The 16,239-nt window shown below is 43.1% G+C and overlaps 1 protein-coding gene across 2 annotated transcripts in view; it reads left to right on the forward strand.

The window, feature by feature from the left end:
- LOC105478233 (apolipoprotein O) overlaps window positions 1-16,239 on the forward strand; it is a 75,315-nt gene that overhangs the window by 18,420 nt on the left and 40,656 nt on the right. For both annotated transcript variants that reach the window (XM_011735356.3, XM_011735355.2), the window contains exons 2-4: window positions 8,640-8,747; window positions 10,532-10,651; window positions 15,199-15,253. In XM_011735356.3, coding sequence (XP_011733658.1) covers window positions 8,640-8,747; window positions 10,532-10,651; window positions 15,199-15,253 — 283 coding nt within the window. The remainder of the gene's footprint in view (window positions 1-8,639; window positions 8,748-10,531; window positions 10,652-15,198; window positions 15,254-16,239) is intronic.

The raw sequence follows: 16,239 nt of genomic DNA on the forward strand, positions 1-16,239 counted from the left end.
TAGACTTGAAAAAGAAAACTAGTTGTTAGGGATTTGAGCCACACCATTCATGAGAGTCTGAATAATTCTGAGGATGTCTTATTTAGCTTAAGGTTTTTATTTGTCTTTAAGGCAGTTTTACTGGAAAAATACAGGCCACCACACCCAGCCTATATATTTTTTTTTTACAGATCACAATGTGATCCCAGAGCTATGGAATCCTGGGCAGTGTACTTTTATTTGCAAAGCAAGAAACAGTTTAGCCTTCTAGGTACCCATTATGATTTGTTTGTTAACAACCTCACCAGATTCATGTCTTGGTAATCTGTGTCTAAGAATCTACCTTTAAAGCTGAGGGAGCTGACTGATAAACTCAATCTTTTTCTTTCTTTTTTTTTTTTTTGAGGCAGAGTCTTGCTCTGTCACTTAGGCTGGAATGCAGTGATGCGATTATAGCTCACTGCATCCTTGACCTCCTGGGCTCAAGTAATGCTCCCACCTCAGCCTCCCAAGTAGCTGAGACCATACGCATGCCCCACCACACCCAGCTAATTTTTTTTTTTTGTAGAGATGGAGTCTTGTTATGTTGCCCAGGCTGGTCTCAAACTCCTGGCCTCAAGTGATCCTCCCACCTCAGCCTCCTAATAAAGTCAATCTTAAGCCTGAATCTTTTTTTTTTTTTCTTTCCTGAGATGAAGTCTCACTCTGTTGCCCAAGCTGGAGTGCAGTAGTGTGATTTTGGCTCACTGCAACCTACACCTCCTGGGTTCAAGTGATTCTCTTGCCTCAGCCTCCCGAATAGCTAGGACTACAGGCACATGCCACCATGCCCAGCTAATTTTTGTATTTTTAGTAGAGATGGGGTTTCACTATGTTGGCCAGGCTGGTCTTGAACTCCTGACCTTGTGAACCACCCGCCTCAGCCTCCCAAAGTGCTGGGATTACAGGTGTGAGCCACCGTGCTGGGCCCTGAATCTTTTTTTGAATGTTAATTTATTTTTTAAATTGTGGCCTGACTCTCTGTTTACATTCATAAGCTTCCTGGAAGCTCTGTAAGAGCAGGGACCATGTCTGCTTATATGTTGTATCTGTTTAGCACCATGCCTGACATGTTGTGGGTGTGCAGTAAATATTTGTTTTAGAAATAAAACCCTGGTTGACCTCTTCTAATTGTTACATATGACCTCGCTTGCCTGACCAGATTTGTTTTGCCGACATCAGTCCTTGGCAAGCTTCAGTGGAGAGAGAGTAAGAACCAAATAAATGTCTTTAAGATAATGACAGCCTACCCCTTTACATTTCTTGTTAGCGCCTCATCTAACCCAGCACCAATCCTGGTAGCTCTGTTTCCATTGACAAGCACCTTGCGGGCTGTGTGAAACAAAAGTGTTGAGACGCAGAGAGTCCAAGGTCCAAGATAGAGTGTACCGTGATACTTTGCTGGGGAGTAGGATCAGACCAGAAAGAAAGGAGAGTTAGCCACAAGAGTGAGAAAACTCAATGACACTCCCTCTGAGGTTTGCAGAGCTAAAGGCCACCAGTTTACCTTTAAGCCAAATTTTCATTTTCTCTGTAACTATGGGTCTTACAGCTTCAAAACCTCAGAGAAGCCAACACGTTAGAGCCCTTACTTTGAGACTCCCAACTAGCTGAATTCCAAGAAAGGCATTTAGTAACTGAAGGGTACACTCCTGAGGGGCTGGATCTAAAGAAATGCCACCTTTAATCTAGCCTATAACTTAGCACTAATTGGAGATTCAGCTCTTAACAGAGCTTGCTTGACTTTGAGCAAGCCTAACTCATATAATGCAAAGTAGACCATATCTAATCAGTTCTTGGCAGGTGCATATGTACTCATTTTCTGAGCCAAGTCTTCTGCCCTGACCGGGGAGTGTACCTGGCAACAGGCTTCTCAAGGACTGTCACTTGGGACAGGGAGTGCTCAGGGCATGGGTACTTGCAGTTTAGAGATTCCAGCCCTGCATCAGAAAAAGTCTGGGGGAGGCCGGGCACGGTGGCTCACGCCTGTAATCCCAGTACTTTGGGAGGCCGAGGCAGACGGATCACGAGGTCAAGAGATTGAGACCATCCTGGCCAACATGGTGAAACCCCGTCTCTGCTAAAAATACAAAGATTAGCCGCGTGTGGTGGTGCGCGCCTGTGGTCCCAGCTACTTGGGAGGCTGAGGCAGGAGAATGGCTTGAACCCGGGAGGCGGAGGTTGCAGTGAGCCAAGATCACGCCACTGCACTCCAGCCTGGCAACAGAGGGAGACTCCGCCTTAAAAAAAAAAAAAAAAAAAAGGGAAAAAGAAAAAGTCTGGGGGAGATTTCACTTCTTGGGAGGTATATTCAGTCCCATCATACCATAATGGGTCAGGACTCCTCATGGAGAGAAGAATACCTTTGTGTTCATGTCTTAGAAAGCAACCCATCCAGAGTGTGAACAGGAGGAAAGTTGATAAAGCTAGAGATTTTTTTTATTATGTCCCAGACCCTGAAAGTTGATTGTTTCTTCAAAGAACTGAATTGTTCTTCCTTGGGGAGACAAAATATTGAAGAAGGTTCTTCATCTCCTCTTTGTGCCCTTACACTGTCCTGGGGTGATCTCTACGCATCTTAGCCTTTCCCTTCTGAAATCCTGATTTTGAATAGGTTGGCCTGAATACTCAATATGATCCCTAACAAATTATGATAACCACCTGGCAGGCACACAGTGTCGAAGATGGCCATTTGTGATGACATCGTCTGGCCAGCTTCCTTTTTACTGTTAGAGGGAAAGGTGGTGAGCATGCTGAGGCAGGGTGGGGTCATCTCACACCAGGAGGAGCCCCCTTTGATGCCGGAAAGGAAGATGAATCAGCCAAGATGTTGAGTGCATCACCTTCAACCTTGTCTGCCTGGGGACCTTTTACCAAGGCTCCTCCCATGGGTTTCCATCACACAGATCTATACCAGTTCCTTACCATGGTCAGGTGTGTGGCTGGCTCCTTCTTAGGAATGAGCTTGGCATGGATTAGGTATGCTAGAGCTGATGGATTTTTTTTAAAGTCTGATTTACATAGAGTGAAATACATAGATTTTTAAGTTGTACAATCTTAGTTGTACAATTTGAGCTTTGACAAATGTATACACCTTGAATAACCCACACCCCAATCAAGATACAGATTATTTCACCCCAGAAAGTTCACTTGTGCCCCTTCTCAGTAAGTCCACTTCCAACTCCCACCTCCCCAGCCTAGTAGTGATTGTTCTGGTTTCTTTCACTATGTTTGAAGCCATGGGTTTTAAAACATACAGATTTTCTTCAAGTCTGGATGGTGAGAGATGTCAGAAAGTAATACTTACTCAAGTAAATCAGAGGTTCTCAGTGGGAGAGTTGCTCCCCAGGAGACATTTGGCAGTGTCTGGAGATGTTTTTGACTCTTGTGACTGGGAGGAGGTGCTACTGGCATCTAGTGGGTAGAGACTAGGGATGCTGCCAAACTTCCTGCAGTGCACAGGACAGCCCCACGACGAAGAAGGACCCAGCCCAAATGTCAGTAGTGCTGAGTTTGAGAAATCCTCGAGTAAATCATGTGTTCTCTGCAACCTAGGATTTATGGCCCTGGGGAGTGTTCATTTGTAGGTCTCCCAGGTCTCCTGGGGTGAGGTTTGCTTTTTCTTTGTTTTGTTTGCTTGTCTGTTGAGAGCCTGCTGGAAGCTGAGAAGGCCACTGCAGGAGCCAGCTTTCTTTGGTGCTACCATCCTTGTGGCCACAATTCTTGCTGCGGGATGGGTATCAGGGTGGGCTTAGGGAGGAAAACTAATAGGAGAAGAGGAAGAAGAAAACAGTTTAGGCAGTAAAGGGAGGCAGGCCTAGAATAATATTAAAACTAGAAAAACAAGTAAGATAAGAGGGAAAGGTAAAGTAGAAATTAATAATTAAGAATCCAATAAAATGTTAAAGTAAATGAGCTGAGATTTAAAAATCAAAGATAGGCTGAGCATGTTGGCTCACACCTGTAATCCCAGCACTTTGGGAGGCCAAGGCGGGAGGATTGCTTGAGCTCAGGAGTTCGAGACCAGCTTGAGTAACATGATGAGACCCTGTCTGTACTATATATATAGTAATATATAGAGAGAGTGTAATATATATATAGTTACATGTATAGTTATATATATATATAGAGAGAGAGAAATATATATAATATATATGTATATATTTGCCCATGCTGGAGTGCAGTGGCGCAATCTCAGCTCACTGCAACCCCCGCCTCCCAGTTTCAAGCAATTCTCCTGCCTCAGCCTCCCGAGTAGCTGGGATTATAGGCGTCTGCCACCATGCCTGGCTAATTTTTGTATTTTTAGTAGAGACTGGGTTTCATCATGTTGGCCAGGCTGGTCTCGAACTCCGACCTCAGGTAATCCGCGCACCTTGGCCTCCTAAAGTGCTGGGATGACAGGCGTGAGCCACCGCATCCAGCCTTACTGTGCTTTGTGAGAAATAAATGCACCCCTGAAGTGCTGAGGAAGTCCAGACCCAAAAAACATGTTCTCATGGACTTAAAATTTCAGGTCAACTTTTTCTTAATTTCCAAAATACAACAGTTTCTAAGTTTGTCTACTTTCGCTTTACAAGTAAAATAAAAGATACATAGATAGATGACTAGACTCTAGCTGTCTCTCTGTCTCTGGAACATGTCCAAAACCAACTCATCATTTTTCCCTCAGACTTGCCCCTCTTTTTCTACTTCCTCTCTCAGGAATGCTGTGTCACCACCCAACTAGAAAAACTCATCAGAAACTCCAAGGTCACTTAAAATCTACTCTTTTCCTGATTTTCAAGAATACAATACGTTGTTATTAACTGTAGTCACCACGTTGTACAACAGATCTCTTGAACTACTCGTCCTGTCTAACTGAAACTTTGTACTTTTGACCCGTATCTCCCCAACTACCCCCAGCCCCTGCCCCTGGTAGCTACCACTGTGCTGTCTACTTCCATTAGTTCAACATTTTTAGATTCCACAGAAATTGTGAGGTAATGCATATGTTAATTAGCTCAATTTAGCCATTCCACAATGTATACATATTTCAAAACAGCATGTTGTACACAATAAATATATACAATTCTTGTCAGTTTAAAAATTAATTTAAAAATAAATGAAAAATGAAAAAGAAACCAAGGTCATTGTCACTCCTCCTTTCCCCTTGGTCACTAAGTCCTGCTAATTCTGCCTATTAAACTATCTCAATTCTACTTTCCCCTCTTTCTCATCTCCTGTGCAGTCTTTCCTTGGGCCCTCATTTCTTTCCTGCATTGTTTTAGCAGCACCATAACTGGTCATCTGGCCCTTTAATGACTTAAACCACCACACTGAGAAATGTGTCTTTCTAAAACGCAAACTCGATTCTATATTGTATCCTTATTTGAGATCTTTTGGTATTTATTACCGAGGACTTTCATGTGAGCCACACGAGTCGCATTGTGATCTGGCTACAACCAGCTTCTCTGAGTCTCTGTCACTCTGTCCCCTCCCACAAAACTCCAACTCCCTATGTTTCTCCCATGCGGTTTCCTAGCTTCATGGCTTCACACATGCTGATTCCTCTGTCTGTAATGTCCTATGCTTGTTTTGTCTTTCTGTAGAACTGCCTAAGAGCAGGGAGAATTCATGCTTTTGAAACGAGGAAATTTCCCTTGTCCCTCTTACAGGGTATGTGATGGGGGTGTGGCTCACTTCTTAGGTGCCCCACTGCCGAAAACCCCTAGAGGAAGCAGGCAGACGGGCAGGTTGTGGGGAGTGTGGGCTCCAACCCCATGGTAGCATCTAGGGGTGGATGTTTACAGCTTCTGAAGCCCCAGTGGGCATGTGTTACCATGTGCTCTTTTAGTGTTGCTGTCAGTAGGCAGCTTGTGTTCATCAGCTCAATTAGACCCTCTGCCTTATCGCAAGAACAGAGGGCTTTCTGTATCCTGGGGTTCTTGCCTGAGTATACCAGAAAAATAGGATCACACGTGGGCTTGGAGAATGAGTGCAAGGTTTTATTGAATGGTGGGAGTAGCGCTCAGCAGATGGAAACAGAGCCAGAAGGGATATGGAGTGGGAAGGTGGTTTTCCCCTGGAGTCAGACCGCTTAGCAGCCGGGCTCTCCTCCGACCGCCCTCAGCCAAACTCTGCGTTGTCCTGCCATTCTGCTGTTGGTGGCCTGCCGGCGTCTGTCAGTGTGTTCTTCTGCTGGTGTGTTCTTCCTCGCCTCTGCTTCTCTTGACGTCCAGCTGCTTGTGTGCTCTTCTGCCGGTGTGTTCCTCTCGACGTCCAGCCACTTGTGTGCCTGCGTGCTAGGGTCTCGGGGTTTTTATAGGCACAAGATTGGGGGTGTGGTGGGCCAGGGTAGTCTTGGGAAATGCAGCATTTGGGCACAAAAACAGAAATGCCTGTCCTCACCTAGGTCTGTGGGCACAGGCCCGGGGTGGAGCCCTAGCCAGGGACCATGCCCTTCTCTACCCAGCATTTCCCTGCCTGCCCCTCCCCTATCACTTTTATTTTATTTATTTATTTTTTTGAGACAGAGTCTCGCTCTGTCGCCCAGGCTGGAGTGCAGTGGCAGTATCTTGGCTCACTGCAATCCCCACCTCCCGGGTTCAAGCGATTCTTGTGCCTCAGCCTCCCTTATTTTATTTTTTAATTCGTCCCAGGCCAAGTGCAGTGGCTCATGCCTATAATCTCAGCACTTTGGGAGGCCAAGGTGGGTGGATCGTTTGAATCCAGGAGTTTGAGACCAGCCTGGGCAACATGGCAAAACCCTGTCTCTACAAAAAAATACAAACATTAGCTGGGCATGGTGGTGCACTCCTGTAGTCCCAGCTACTCGGGAGACTGAGATAGGAGGAGTGCTTGAACCTGGGATGGGGAGGTTGCAGTGAGCAGGTATCCTGCCGCTGCACTCTAGCCTAGGCGACAGTGTAAGACCCTGTGTAAAAAAAAAAAAAAAAAAAAAGTTTGTCCATTTTTTTACATCTATCGAGTTCTTCCTACCAGAATGGAAGCCCTTTCAGGGTGAGGATATGTCTTACTCCATATTCCTATTTCTGTGGCTGTACCTAACACACAAGGCATGCTCAATAATTGTTTATTTCCTGCTAAAATGAGACAAAGGAAATGGATGGAGGAGAGGTGAAAAATAAATGAGTGATTGATTTCTGTCTAACTATTTGGGCATGATTTAGTATCTTGGAAATCATATTACTGAGATTTGCAGTGCCTATAATGTGAAAGACGAGGCTGTTCTGTAATGCAAAGCGTAATACCAGCTAAAATATAACAAAGATGTCTGTTGAAATGTATGCCTGCAAATTCCCATATTTCAGAAGCAAATAAAGAGCTGAAATCCATTAAGAAAAAAAAGAGTGGTTATTACTTTAACTGGTTTAAAAATAATTGATACATCTTGAAGTATTAAGTATGCAGCTTGAGGTCTTAATTTCAAGGCAGTTTTGCTATAGATTTCTTTTGCTTCTGCAATACGTGTTAGCCAGCTACATTTGTTCATGTGGTTTGTGCCCATCACAGTTATTAGGCAGAACCAGCAGCACCAGGATACAACCTAAGGAGAGCAATATCCCTCCTAGAAAACTGCCACGACCTTCACAGGAGGGGTCCGAATTTTTTTTTTTTTTTTTTTTTTTTTTTTTTTTTTGAGATGGAGTCTGGCACTGTCACCCAGGCTGGAGTGCAGTGGCACAATCTCGGTTCACTGCAACCTCCACCTCCCAGGTTCAAGTGATTCTCCTGCCTCAGCCTTCTGAGTAGCTGGGATTATGGGCACCTGCCACCATGCCCCGCTAAATTTTTTTTCTTTTTTTTTTTTTTTGTATTTTTAGTAGAGACGGGATTTCACTATGTTGGTCAGGCTGGTCTCGAACGCTTGACCTGGTGATCCACCTGCCTTTGCCTTCCAAAGTGCTGGGATTACAGGCGTGAGCAGATTTTTTATATTTACAGTTTAAATTAATAAACCCAAAGCTCTCCCCTCCTCTCAGCCCATCATTTTTTTTTTTTTTTTTTTTTTTTTTTTGGAGCAGTTATTTTGTGTGTGTGAAACAGAGTCTCACTCTGTTGCCCAGGCTGTAGTGTAGTGGCATAATCATGGCTTACTGCAGCCTCAAACTCAAGAGTTCTCCCACCTCAGTCTCCTGAGTAGCTGGGACTACAGGCACATACCACCATGCCTGGCTGATTTTTAAAAAAATATATTTTGTAGGCCAGATGCAGTGGCTCATGCCTATAATCCCAGCACTTTGGGAGGCCGAGGCGAGCGGATTACCCGAGGTCGGGAGTTTAAGACCAGCCTGGCCAACATGGCGAAACCCCATCTCTACTAAAAATACAAAAATTAGCCGGGTGTGGTGGCAGACGCCTGTAATCCCAGCTACTTGGGAGGCTAAGGTAGGAGAATCGCTTGAACCTGGGAGGTGGAGGTTGCAGTGAGCTGAGATCACGCCACTACAGCCCAGCCTGGGCAACAGAGCAAGACTCCATCTCGAAAACATAAAAATAAATTAAAATAAAGCACAGTAAGCTTTTCAGGGTGTGGAGTGGCTGAGGTTATAAATATGCTCATGTTCTTCACATTCGGTTTGTAAGATAGAAGGTTTAAGATTGCTTCTGCATTTCAGGTAATTCAGAGGTCCGTGGGGCCAGCCAGCCTGAGCTTGCTCACCTTCAAAGTCTATGCAGCACCAAAAAAGGACTCACCTCCCAAAAATTCCGTGAAGGTCGATGAGGTAACATGTTGTTCATGTTGTGATATATTTTGAGTGTCTGATTTAGTTACTGTAGGATAATTTTTTTCAAATTGTATATCAGGAAGATGTGACTGTTTAAAAGACATTAATTAATTTATTTATTTAGAGACAGAGTTTCGCTCTTGTTGCCCAGGCTGGAGTGTAATGGTGCGATCTCAGCTCACTGCATCCTCCTTCTCCTGGGTTCAAGCCATTTTCCTGCCTCAGCCTCCCAAGTAGCTGGGATTACAGGCATGTGCCACCACACCTGGCTAATTTTGTATTTTTAGTAGAGACGAGGTTTCACCATGTTGGCCAGGCTAGTCTCAAACTTCCGACCTCAGGTGATCCACCCGCCTCAGCCTCCCAAAGTTCTGGGATTACAAGCGTGAGCCACCGTGCCCAGCCGGAAGACATTTAAACGGAGAAAATATATTTCCTTATAGTTTGTTTAATTTGTGGGAAATTATTAAACTATGGCTTTTTCAACAGGTAAACTTTAATGATACTTAGCTAAGGGCACAATTAAGGAATAGTTTATAAATGTTTACTGGGGAATCCACTGTGTCCAGATAGGTTATAAGCACAACTCACTTTTCTAAGTGGTCTCTCTGATTCTTGGCTTATCTTGATTCTTATCAAGCCAAGAAGATACTCACATTTTTTCTTCTCTAAGAAATTAGAGATCTGGATCCTTTCTGTTTCTTGGCTGGAGGAGACGCTCATAAGTATATACTTAATAAATACTAAATTTAAAAAAACAAGAAATCTTCTCTCTACTGTTTACATTCCTTTTTGGTCTGTACTTCCCACTAACTATTTTGGATATTCAGTTTCTGTTGCCTTTGAATAAAGTGAGGTAAGGATCTACCTTCAGTCCTGGGTAGGGTTACTTGATTGGTGTTTACATAAAGCTAATTAGCTTATCTTTTGCCCTTTACTCTCTTCTCAGGCCTTGGCACAGTGGCATTTTTTGAGGGTGAAGAAGGCAGCCAGCCGTGGCTGTGAGAAGTTCTCTGGGTGGGGAACAAACCTGCTCTCCTGCTTTGATTAACATCAGACCAATCATTTGAACTGAATGACATGCCCTTTGGTTACTCTCAAGCTTTTTTAACCCCTTTACCCACCCTTTAGAGTAATAAAATCCTTTTTCCAAACTCAATCTAAGGTGGAATACCAAATACCAGTATATAAAATGGATAAAGAGGAGCTGCTTTGTTTGCAGTCAGTGGGTGGGGAGAAGGTAGGACACCTCATAGCCCTGCCCTTTTGGCCTTGGCCTTGTTGATTAAGGAAATAAGGTGCAGAGATGGTTCGAGGTAAAGTTCAGGTTGCTCGTAACCCTTAAGAGTCACTGGAATTCATGAAGTGTTATTACTGTTTTTGAGATGGAGTCTCACTCTCGCCCAGGCTGGAGTGCAGTGGCAAGATCTTGGCTTACCGCTCCCTCCACTTCCCAGGTTCAAGCGATTATCCTGCCTCAGCCTCTCGAGTAGCTGGGTTTACAGGCGCCTACCGCAACACCTGACTAAGTTTTGTATTTTTAGTAGAGATGGGGTTTCGGCATGTTGGCCAGGCTGGTCTCGAACTCCTGACCTTAAGTGATCCGCCTGCCTTGGCTTCTCAAAGTGCTGGGATTACAAGCGTGAACCACCACACCCGACCACAGAGTCACTGTAATTCATGAATTATTAGAAATATTATATTAAATACTTACAAATTTGGTAAATTTATCCTGTAGAAAATACGTCTTTTAAATATTTGTTTTGTTTTAATGTGTGCAGCTTTCACTCTATTCAGTTCCCGAGGGTCAATCGAAGTATGTGGAGGAGGCAAGGAGCCAGCTTGAAGAAAGCATCTCACAGCTCCGACACTATTGCGAGCCATACACAACCTGGTGTCAGGTACAACTGTTCTGAAAATGGAGTGAACGCATTTCTGTTTAGAGTCAATAGAGAAAAGTCTGTATTGGCTGCATGTTTTTGGAAAAAGGCATGATAAAGGGCCCTGAGATGGCTGACAGAGGCTGGGAAGGGTAGTGGGTGGGGGTCTGGGGGAAAGGTGGGGATGGCTACTGGGTGCAAAAAAAAAATAGCAAGAATGAATAAAATCTACTATTTGATAGCACAACAGGGTGACTACAGTCAATAATTTAATTGTACATTTTAAAATAACTTAAAGAGTGTAATTGGATTGTTTGTAACACTAAGGATAAATGCTTGAGGGGATGAATTCCCCATTCTCCATATTGTGCTTATTTCACATTGCATGCCTGTGTCAACACGTCTCATGTACCCCATAAATGTGTGTACCTACTGCATACCCACAAAAAAATTTTAAATAACAGGCTCCAAGTTAAAAGTGCCTGACTTACAGATGTTCTTCAGTGCCATCTGAGGAGGGGGTGTAGAGATGCTCTAGCTTCCTGGTGACAGCTGTTGCCACAGCTGCAGAGAGAATTTCCCTCTCCCTGGGCAGTGCGTAACACCTTGACTAGAGAGCAGAGGGGCTAGGAACTACCTTGTTGCTTGCAGTTATGAAAACATTGTTGTCTACCAGGGGAGGCTTGTGGCCTGGAACTCTAAACAAAGGAAAAAGATGCAGTGTAAACACTTACATAAAAATTGCGAAGTTTTTCTCCCCCAGTATACAAATCAGTGCCACTTAAACCAGGAGTGGAAATGGCATTTTGAATGCCATAATAGGAGGGTAGATACTAAAATAGGGTAGAATTCCATACTAGATTACTGAATTGTTTGTCCTAGTGACCAAAGAACTACATATACAGATGGGTGTCTGTCCCTGCCTGCGTTTTAGGTCAGGCATTTGTCATTACGTAAATGAAAAGTATTTATGTGATTTTTAACATAAGTAACCAACGTTTACAATCTATAGAATGCTTTTGTAGGCTTTGATACATATATTTGCTATACTTGATCCTGATTTTGAAAATTGAGGACAAATTTAATAAAAACTAATAGATGTAGATGTGTGGGAAATTGTCTAGATTTACCTTGCTTGAGATTTATAAATTTAGTCTTTTTGGTTTTTTGGTTTTTGTTTTTGTTTTTTTTTTTTTTGAGACGGAGTCTCGCTCTGTCATCTGAGCTGGAGTGCAGTGGCCGGATCTCAGCTCACTGCAAGCTCCGCCTCCCGGGTTTACGCCATTCTCCTGCCTCAGCCTCCCGAGTAGCTGGGACTACAGGCGCCCGCCACCTCGCCCGGCTAGTTTTTTGTATTTTTTAGTAGAGACGGGGTTTCACCGTGTTAGCCAGGATGGTCTCGATCTCCTGACCTCGTGATCTGCCCGTCTCGGCCTCCCAAAGTGCTGGGATTACAGGCTTGAGCCACCGCGCCCGGCCTGGTTTTTGTTTTTTTATTTTGTTTGTTTTTTGAGACGGATTCTCGCTCTGTTGCCCAGGCTGGAGTGCAGTAGTGTGCTCTCGGCTCACTGCAACCTCCACCTCCCGGGTTCAAGCAATTCTCCCACCTCAGCCTCCCGAGTAGCTGGGATTATAGGCACGAGCCACCATGCCTGGCTAATTTTTGTATTTTTAGTAGAGATGGGGTTTCGCCATGTTGGCCAGGCTGATCTTGAACTCCTGACCTCAAGTGATCTGCCCACCTTGGCCTCCTCAAGTGCTGGGATTATAGGTGTGAGCCACCATGCCTGGCCTAAATTCAATTTTCATCCAGAGCTTGTTTAAAAATTTTTAATTTCCTTTGCCTATGCTGCTGTTGAACTTTTGTTCACCAATTTAGAAAGAAAATAGTAAGCATGGACTCTATCAACAATATAAATTAGGCCGTTATACTTAAGTATCATAACCATATTATTGAGTTAAGTAATACCTAAAGACTTTATACATAATGTGTTGTAAAATGACTAGACTTTATTCTCTTGTTCTAAAAGATTTTTAAACTTCTGGTAGTTAAGATATAGTCAGCAAATTTGTGTGGATATTTTTGTATCATGTAGGCATGACTACTGTTATTTGTAGTCTGTCTTTTTTTTTTTTTTTTTGGCAATAAAAGTACTTTGTACCTTTTAGCCTAAGGTTGCTTTTTGTTTTTTACCTTTTCTTCCATGCGTGATACTCAGTGCAGCAAAATAGCTCTCTGGATGATAGATTAGTTATCTACATGTTTATTTCCACTACTACTAAATATAAAAACTTTCTCGTAATTATAATAGCTTTTGTAATTATAATGGTTTTATTTTCCTGGGTAGAACAAAGTCTTCGTGAATAGGAATATTTCTAATTCCTGGTTCCTTTTTCAGACCAGGAATTTCTGGCCCTTTTCTTGAAGAACCAATTTAAGTTTGTTTTTGTTTTTTGTTTTTGTTTTTTTGGGACGGAGTCTCGCTCTGTCGCCAGACTGGAGTGCAGTGGCGCAGTCTCAGCTCACTGCAACCTCCACCTCCCGGGTTCAAGTGATTCTCCTGCCTCAGCCTGCCAAGTAGCTGGGACTACAGGCATGTGCCACTACACCCAGCTAATTTTTGTATTTTTAGTAGAGATGGGATTTCACCATGTTGGCCAGGATGGTCTTGATCTCTTGACCTTGTGATCCACCCACCTCGGCCTCCCAAAGTGCTGAGATTACAGGCATGACCCACTGTGCCCAGCCTTAAATTTTTTTTAATAGTAAAAATATTAAGCTATCAAAAGAAGTGGGCAATCATTCTAGATATTGATCTGAAGGTTTCGTTTCTTTTCTTTTCCTTTCCTTTCCTTTCCTTTCTTTTCCTTTCCTTTCCTTTCTTTTCTTTTTTCTTTTTTTTTTTTTTTAGTAGAGACAAGGTTTCACCGTGTTGCCCAGGCTGATCTCGAACTCCTGGGCTCAAGAGATCTGCCCACCTCAGCCTCTCAAGTAGCTCGGACTACAGACACATACCACCATGCCCAGCTAATATTTTTATTTTTTTGTAGAGATGGGGTCTCTGCTGTTGCCCAGGCTGGTCTCAAATTCCTGACCTCACGAGATACTCCTGCCTTAGCCTCCCAAAGTACTGGGATTACAGGTGTGAAATAATGGATTCTAATGAAGTGATATTCAGTTCTTTAGATCTTCTGCCTAATTCGGCATTTATTGTTTCAGGTCATTTAAAAGAATGAGGATAGCTTGTCCTGACTTGAACTGAAGCACACAAAACAAATCCTTTTCCAGGCGGGGCGCAGTGGTTCACGCCTATAATCCCAGCACTTTGGGAGGCTGAGGCAGGCGGATCACCTGAGGTCAGGAGTTGGAGACCAGCCTGGCCAACATAGTGCAACTCTGTCTCTACCAAAAATACGAAAATTAGCTGGGTGTGGTGGTGGGCGCCTGTAATCGCAGCTGCTCAGGAGGCTGAGGCAGGACAATCACTTGAACCCAGGAGGCGGAGGTTGCAGTGAGCAGAGATTGCGCCACTGCACTCCAGCCTGGGCGACAAGAGCGAAACTCTATCTCAAAAAAAAAAAAAAAATTAATAAAAATAAAAATAAAAAAATCCTTTTCCAAATGGCAACTAGTTTTGATACCTTCTGATACCCATGTATTTCTTCTTGTCTTCACTGTAGACTTCTTGAAGGTGGGTACCTTCTTGCGGTCCCCTTGTTTTCTTTAGGGTCATGTGATGTTCATGTAGAAAGCCTTTTTTTTTTTTTTTTTGGAGACAGAGTCTCGCTCTGTCACCCAGGCTGGAGTGCAGTGGCACCATCTCGGCTCACTGCAACCTCCGCTTCCTGGATTCAAGTGACTCTCCTGTTTCAGCCTCCTGAGTAGCTAGGACTAGAGGCGCGTGCCACCACACCCGGCTAATTTTTGTATTTTTAGTAGAGACAGGGTTTCACCATGTTTGTCAGGCTGGTCTCCAACTCCTGACCTCAGGTGATCTGCCCAACTTGGCTTCCCAAAGTGCTGGGATTACAGGAGGGAGCCATCATTCCTGGCCACAAAGCCTTTTTATTGTTTTTAAGAGAATGTTGACACCTCATTTGCTTTGGGCTATAGGCTTCTTTGTCTCATTAAAGCTGGTCATTCTTGCTTCAAATGGGCAGTTTCCAGATGTAGGCTCTAATTAATGGCAGATCAGGAAGTAGTTAATATGAAAGACAGATTTAATCTCATGGAGAAAAGCTTGCCAGTTAAGTATCAAGGAGATTGGTTTTTAGTCTGTTTTTTCCATTTTAATGGAAGAGTGAAACGGCTGGATTGTTGAAACCACTCTGCTTGGAATCTGCTTCCTGTGGCAGTAATAAGCCATTCTGCTGAGTTATTTGCAGTGAAGGGAAGATTATAATAGGAAAAACAAACAAAAAGACCCAGATAGACAGTGTATCCCTTTGTTCAAAAAGTGTTAATAACATGATAATTTATTCAGTAAAGACAAGTATATTTATTCTGTTAACTTTCTAATCAGCAGATCCTGTGAATAGTTTCATTCAGTTTCTTTTTACCTTTTTAGGAAACGTACTCCCAAACTAAGCCCAAGATGCAAAATTTGGTTCAATGGGGGTTAGGTAAGTTGATTTTAAATTAGGCATAATCAGCTACTTCATTAACATTGAACTCTTTAATCGGAGTTCCATGAATGAGCTCCAAGAAATCTGTGGATTCCTTAAAAGTATATGCAGAATTTCAGAGCTATGTGGATTTTTCTGGGAAGAGGAACTGTTGTTTTCATCAGATTTCAGGCAACTAGTGTCCCCAAATAGTCAGGTAAGTCTCTTCCAGATCGTTAGGATTCTTGGGCTAGCAAGTACAGATACACTGCTTAAAAAAAAAAAAAGAATCTCATTTCCAGGTGCAGTGTAATACACCATACTAATTCATCAATAGATTTTCTGAATCGGAATAGTTCATTTGCATTGCAATTACATGCTCTAGAAGTTTTGAAGCAGGAAGGAGCTGAGCTGGTACTCCTGTGAAAGGTCTTATTGCATAATTGATAGTGTTCTTACATTTTTTTTTTTCATTTGGTTTTATTTTCCTTGATTGTTTTTCAGTTGTGGGCCACTTATCACATATACTCACAAACTGGATTCACAGTCCATGTTCTGACTAATGTTCATCAGAGACTGGTGAATTTAGTAAAGCTGCCGATCGTATTTCATTCCCCTTATTCGGTATCTCGGAAACAAAATCTTGTTTTTACAAGGGTTTGTTTCCATGATAGAACAAAATAAACATGAATACAGTTTATTTCTTTGCTAAGATCATCATAGTGTATTGATGTCCTGATATTTCTGAGACTGTCAGATAAATTTATCATTAGAAGACAGACATAGTAATAGCTGCCTACTGGTTCTTTTTTTTTTTTTTTTTTTTGAGACAAAATCTCACTGTCACTCCGGCTAGAGTGCAGTGACACAATCTCAGCTCACTAATACCTTTGTCTCTCAGGTTCAAGCGATTCTCCCACCTCAGCTTCCCGAGTAGCTGGGATTACAAGCGTGCACCCCATGTCCAGCTAATTTTTGTATTTTTAGTAGAGACAGGGTTTCAC

The sequence above is a fragment of the Macaca nemestrina genome, chromosome X (assembly GCF_043159975.1).
Source record: "Macaca nemestrina isolate mMacNem1 chromosome X, mMacNem.hap1, whole genome shotgun sequence".
In the NCBI taxonomy this organism is placed as follows: Eukaryota; Metazoa; Chordata; class Mammalia; order Primates; family Cercopithecidae; genus Macaca; species Macaca nemestrina.